The sequence below is a fragment of the Toxorhynchites rutilus genome, chromosome 3 (assembly GCF_029784135.1).
Source record: "Toxorhynchites rutilus septentrionalis strain SRP chromosome 3, ASM2978413v1, whole genome shotgun sequence".
NCBI classification, from domain to species: Eukaryota; Metazoa; Arthropoda; class Insecta; order Diptera; family Culicidae; genus Toxorhynchites; species Toxorhynchites rutilus.
In genome coordinates, this window is record NC_073746.1 from 264,456,445 (window position 1) to 264,462,444 (window position 6,000).

Consider the following 6,000-nt stretch of genomic DNA (forward strand, 5'->3'; position numbering starts at 1 on the left):
CTCACTCGCCGCGCGGAATAAAGGGGAATGCTTTTGCAGTCCGTGTTGCGAAAACACATTCCGAAGTTCAAAAATGCATGTGGGTATAAAACTATTATTTTTCTATTATAGAAGCTTTTAATATAAAATTTATTCACCTCTAGTATTAGTAATTTCGATTTCCTCAGGCTCCTTGGTTTAAAGTCCGTGTTGGGAAAACCGTATTCCGCTGTTACTCTGGTTGCTTTTTTGGTCGGTACAATTTGGTCGGAGCGTAAATCGGGCCAATCAAAGCGTGGAATTCAGCGCGTTTCGACAATACTTGACATTTCACAATTATTAAATTGTTTATCTCAGAAAAACACAATGTTATTCTTTGGGATAAATGTGTAGTAATATTCCCTATCGATTGATGTGAACATCTTTGAGATCTATTAAGCAATGCTCGAGTTATAAGCGTTCTAAATATTTCATTTTTTCCTACATGTTCAGTGCCTAGATTTTCATTTCACCCCATATATCTTCCGGTTAGACGTAGTCCTACATCAAACTATTATTTGGTAGATTTTTTTTTCGTTAGACTATCTGTCAACTGTTTTCTCCTACCTAAGGAACAAACGTTTTCTTGACATTGTTTAGTAAAATGTTTACGAGAGTTTTATCAAACAAAGTCAGTGCGATTAAAATGAATGTGTGTGCACAAGTCATGTTTTGATTTTGAAACTATCTCTATATTGTTTTCCTTTAGAATTCAATAGACAAATCACATGATTATCATTCTGCAGAGTTATTTTACTACTTTGTGACGTCAGACTCCTACACATAGCTGAGAGACAATAGTGTCGAAAATTCAGGAAAAAAAATATATTTATACATACATTCATTGTCGGTTCCAACATAAAATCCCTAATGACATGATTTGAAGCGTTTTTTATAAAATCGTTTTATAGATTAAATTTGGAAAACTCAGGAATTTTTCTGATTTTCCAGAGCACGACAGTCGATATATGTTCATTTAATGTGAAGGTGGAAGCTAGCCAGTAGTATAGGTAAACTAACGTGTAAAAATGGGTTAATAGTGTTTGTGAGAGAAGAGCAAATCACACGTAAATAGATCAATTCGCTTATCAGACTGTGTGACGCTACATTGACACGAGTCTTTGAGTAAATTTGAAAAAAATTACAATTCAATACTAAAGTAAAATGTATGAACGATATGTTCCGATGAACAATTGCAAATATAAATATATATAAAAGGTGCATTTGCATATGAAGTAAAATTCTGATTATACGCCAGCGTAACATGAGCAATTTTATAACACATGCGAATTGGGGCCCTTTTGGTATTAACAAGTTCTTCCGAATAGTAACTCGAAGTTGATAATTCCTTAATGTTTTCCTTCGTTGATCGTATTGTTTTCACATATTCACGTTGGAGAGCCTTAACGCTCTTCGTTGGCGAGGCATTTTGATTGAATGTAATACTTTTCCGTTTACTGTTTTTGAAAGCATAGACAGCTGTGGCAGTGTTGCGAGCTCTGCAATACAATTTTCTTACCCAATGTAAAAGTTGCTAAAACTTACATTATAGACCCATTAAACGTAGAAATAATAATTGTATTGATATCAACACAATTTCATTCTATTTATTTTAATGACATGAAACACTATGACTCAGGACTAACATTTTATTGAGTGGTTTTCATAGCTGTTTGGATGATGTTGTCCGGCATCAGTGTCGAAAAAATAACGATGCTTTCACCAATACAAACAAAACCATTGCCGAAGATTGGAAAATGAAAATTTAACTTTCACAGCACTAGCTCAAGTTTTCCGACGTTTTTCACTATACAGTGCGACAGTTGATTATATTTGATGGGAAGTGTGCGAAAACGACCATTTTCTTCACGATGTTTCGAAAAATTATTGATTTTCGGGCGAGGGGTGAGAGAGGGAGTTGATATAAATGAGCGCCATTGTGGCAGCCATTTGTGGCTAGCTTCCAACTTCACCTTAAGTGCAGTGATTCGTCTCTAATTGGAAATCTAGCTAATTGGACAGACCTGTAATGCGAGACGAATAATTGGACATTTGATCCTCTAATTGGACATTTCTGTAAACATCCTTTGTTTTTACACCACGATAAATTTCAAGGAGTGTTTTCAAACATTTTCCAACAATTTTCTAAGATTTTGTATTTTGTACACTTTTCTAATGGTTATTTGTTAGATGTTCAATGATTTTCCTGTTTTAACTTGTTTTTCACATTGTGGTGTGATTGTTGATATGTCCAATTACAGGTTACAATCGCCTCTAATGTGACACTGAGTGGGGCCTGGGTATGTTCATACACTGTTTGACCGAAGCCAAATATTTGACTCATTCTGACAGATAAAATTAGATCAACGTGTACTGATCAAATATATTCGACACAAAACACGACAAGTAAACATTTATTTCATGGATGTCTAAAATATTTTTTCGATCTGTTCTTCGAACCTGTCGGTACATGGTAACATTTTTTTTCAATGTTCGAAGTTTGACATTGTTTCCACTGTTGATGATTGAAGAGGGGCAATCTGTCAAAAAGTATCAAATATTTGACCTCCGAACAAATGGTTTACGACCAGCTTAACTGCTATCGATCTGTGAATTTAAAGTAGCCGTTATTCTCAATATTTGAAATTTAGATTAGTTTTTTTCGCAGTGTATATTTTCATAAAGCATTCAAATTTTCCACTATTTGTGCAGTAGTAGAACTAGTTGCTCTGACAGCTATTCGTAGCGGAAGTAGCAGAAAATGTCTACCATTTGACAGTTCTTGATCGTCCTCTCTCTTTTTCCGGCATCGTGTGTGCTAGTAGACACATTTCCTCGGAGGTATGCGCGAACTTTTTGTAAAATATTGATAAAGTTTAGTGATTTTTGAAAATAAAACTGTTTCTGATGGTAGCATAATAATTTTAAAACATAGTGAGACAGCTATTCGGAACAATTTGTGAGGAAGTTTCGAGAAATTCGAAGAGTTGGGATTGTTGATATCGCAATTTCAGCGGAGCTGTAAAGGTGATCATTGGATCTGTCAAAATTTGTTGTCTTCTGAATTCGGAATGTAGAAAAGCGTTGAAATAATTACTTTGTGTATAGTGCTTTTGTAGATACTCAATATTTCTAATTTAATTTATGTGAACTGTGCTTATATGAAGTAGAGTGAAGTTTGTTTTCATGTTATTTTGGGTGCCATAACCTTGAACGAGAAGTGTTTTCCACTATGAACAGTTTTACTTTCAATTATATCATTGTCTGAATGACTGAACTGAAATATAATAATCCTTTTTCAGTTAGTTCGAAATGGCCGATACTGCAAAGAAACCCGCCGCCAAGAAGGCAGGAGGTAAGGCTAAAGTTGCCGAAGCCCCAATCGTCGCCAAGGGTGTGAAGAGTTCCCAGACCAAGGAAGCTATTAAGGCCCGTATCCTCAAGGCAAAGGCACAGCGTACTGCCAAAACTGCTCTTCCTTACCAAAAGAAAGGCTACGGTCGTCTGTGGGCTAAGGCCGTATTTACTGGATACAAACGTGGTCTGCGTAACCAACACGAGAACCATGCCATTCTGAAGATTGAGGGATGTCGCAATCGCAAAAATGTTCTTTTCTACATTGGCAAACGCTGCGTTTATGTTTACCGTGGCAAGGCAAAGCGCAATGCTCCTGGAAATGCCGAGAACAAGTCTAACATCCGCGCCATCTGGGGTAAGATCACTCGCTCGCACGGTAATAGCGGTAGCGTTCGGGCCCGATTCCGAACAAATCTGCCAGGTCATGCTATGGGACATCGCATCAGGATAGTGAGTTGAAATGAGAAGTCATGATTTGAGAACATATTATACATTAATTTTTTCTTCGTTTTGCAGATGCTGTACCCATCCAGAATTTAAGTTCAAAATAAAAACTTTTCGTGTAAATTTACAAGAGGTTAAAATAAAAGAAACGGGAGGCATTCCTAGTGAAAAATTATGAGGTTTACAAATCGATTGGGAGAAACAACGTATGTACTTATATCAAAAATAGGTGTGTTGCGGAAAAGTTTTGTGATCGTGTGCTGGAATTTTGTTTTCTGAAGAAGCGAGTTTCTGTGCTACAGTCAAACAAACCATGGTAATTCGTAAAGGAATGGACGATAAGTCCAGTTTATTGTTTTTGTCCATGCAGCGCATAGTGCCAGTGATCTGCAAGTAACTATGAACAACTCGTCAATCTGATCAATACACTCTGGTTCCTGCCGTATTCATTGTAAACACCTTTTGTTAGAAATGTTGTCGCCAACTAAACTGCTCACTTTAACGGAAGAAAATTTGAGAAGGAATTTAGTAGAATTGTGATAATGCAATGGCTCTCATAATACAGTTTGTCGTCTCTTGAAGATGGATAAAATATCGGTAGTTATACACCGGTAATTATCTTGTATATTCAATTATGATCATCCGTTCAGTTGTGATCATTACTATTATTGGGTCCTATTATAGACATCGAGCAAGTCGATAGCATCGACCGAGTGATTGTCGATCCAACGTACAAATATACACCTAGTCTTTCCATAAAATACAATATTATAATCATTAAAGATTATTTGATTGCGATGAGTTTGGAAGAAATTTAATTCTGTGCAATTTTATATATAACACGTTATTTTCTTACCTCTTTCAGTAGTGAAAATTGTATAAATATTGACAATGGTTGAAACAAAGAAGGAAATTCGAGAGCATAATCAAAAACAAGTAGAAAAATGCATGGTTCCTGCATGTGAGAACTTCTTTGGAAAGTCCGGAAGTAAAATATACGTGATTCGTTTTTGAGTTTTAGGTTATCATCATTTTCTTAGTTCAAAAAAAAAATCCAGATGCCTCACCGATCGTTTACGTTTTGCGTTAAATCGCCAATAGCTATCGGTGCAACTGTCAAACTTTTTCGAGTTGTTTGGTTTGCTTGTTGCATATCTTCAGAGAATTTTTTAGTTTTGGTTTGCGTCCCCGATATTTTCCTTTGGGAAACATTTCAGATTGATTGATTCTTTGTTTTTGAGAGGCTTTAAACTTTGCAGTTCATTTGCTTCTAGCAACACATGAAATTCCAGCTCGGTAAGAGATTACAGTAGAACCCCGATTATTCGCAAACAGATGATCCGCGGTGTGGATTATTCGCGACAGTGAGTTCCATAGTAAATTTCTAGACCTTCTTGGAATTTGCCAGGGTGTGGTAAAATCATACTCTTTTGACGTAGGATTACGTCTTTCGGGAACGTATTGGGGTACAAATTGAAAAATGAAAATCGATCGCATCGTGAAAAATGTCCAATTTCAAACGCTTGTTACTCATTCATTTCATGATGGATTGATGAGATTTTTGCATCAAACGATTACGGCACTCCATAACAATTTTTCACATTGAATAAAATTTTATATATCATATAACTAACTATCGAACAATTGAAAAAATTCAACCCCTATCCAAACAGAGATACCCAGTCCTGAATGGTCGAAATTGACGTCATTTCTTTTTCGCGCCCGATTCGTTCTCTCACCGGCAAGCTGCATGGCAATCGAGTAGGAGGCGCCTACTTCACACATACCAAATGATATAAAAGGAAGGAGCATTCGTGGATCTCATTCATTCTTACAACGGACGTGGAACGGACAACAACAAGTGGAGAGCAGCAACAGTGAAAGCGGCTAATATATAGGCGAGCATAGAAGTTGAGCGGTCAAAATGCGAGCTGTGTCTTACATCGCACTTCTATGGCAGCATAAACAGCGGCAAACAGTAGCAACGGTTGTTGAAACCGGTCTACTACTAGTGGCAGCAGCAAGCATCACGAGCGGATCGTTTCAGGCACGCTCTCTCCGTCAGAAGTGCGAGAACGTTTCTTGGCATCGTGAAAGTACAGTATCGAATCTGAGCGGCCAACAATTGAGCTGTGTCTCACATAAGTGGTAGTAGCAGCACCATCGGCGGTAAACATCGAG

The 6,000-nt window shown here is 37.0% G+C and overlaps 1 protein-coding gene across 2 annotated transcripts; it reads left to right on the forward strand.

The window, feature by feature from the left end:
- The first annotated feature begins 2,732 nt into the window (after positions 1-2,732).
- Positions 2,733-3,994, forward strand: LOC129774682 (60S ribosomal protein L35a). Of its 2 annotated transcripts, none has more exons than XM_055778522.1 (3): positions 2,733-2,859; positions 3,321-3,825; positions 3,892-3,994. In XM_055778522.1, the coding sequence occupies exons 2-3, from the start codon at positions 3,331-3,333 to the stop codon at positions 3,913-3,915; spliced, it is 519 nt and encodes a 172-aa protein (XP_055634497.1). In that variant the 5' UTR covers positions 2,733-2,859; positions 3,321-3,330; the 3' UTR covers positions 3,916-3,994. The 2 variants fall into 2 exon arrangements, with proteins under 2 accessions (XP_055634497.1, XP_055634498.1); XM_055778523.1 differs by lacking the exon at positions 2,733-2,859 and adding an exon at positions 2,886-3,045.
- The last annotated feature ends 2,006 nt before the right edge of the window (positions 3,995-6,000 follow it).

Excerpts from the sequence above, each read along its gene's own strand:
- LOC129774682 (XM_055778522.1), top strand. The coding sequence starts at position 3,331 with ATGGCCGATACTGCAAAGAAACCCGCCGCCAAGAAGGCAGGAGGTAAG. Across the intron at positions 3,826-3,891 it reads TGGGACATCGCATCAGGATA|ATGCTGTACCCATCCAGAAT; the intron begins GTGAGTTGAAAT and ends TTCGTTTTGCAG.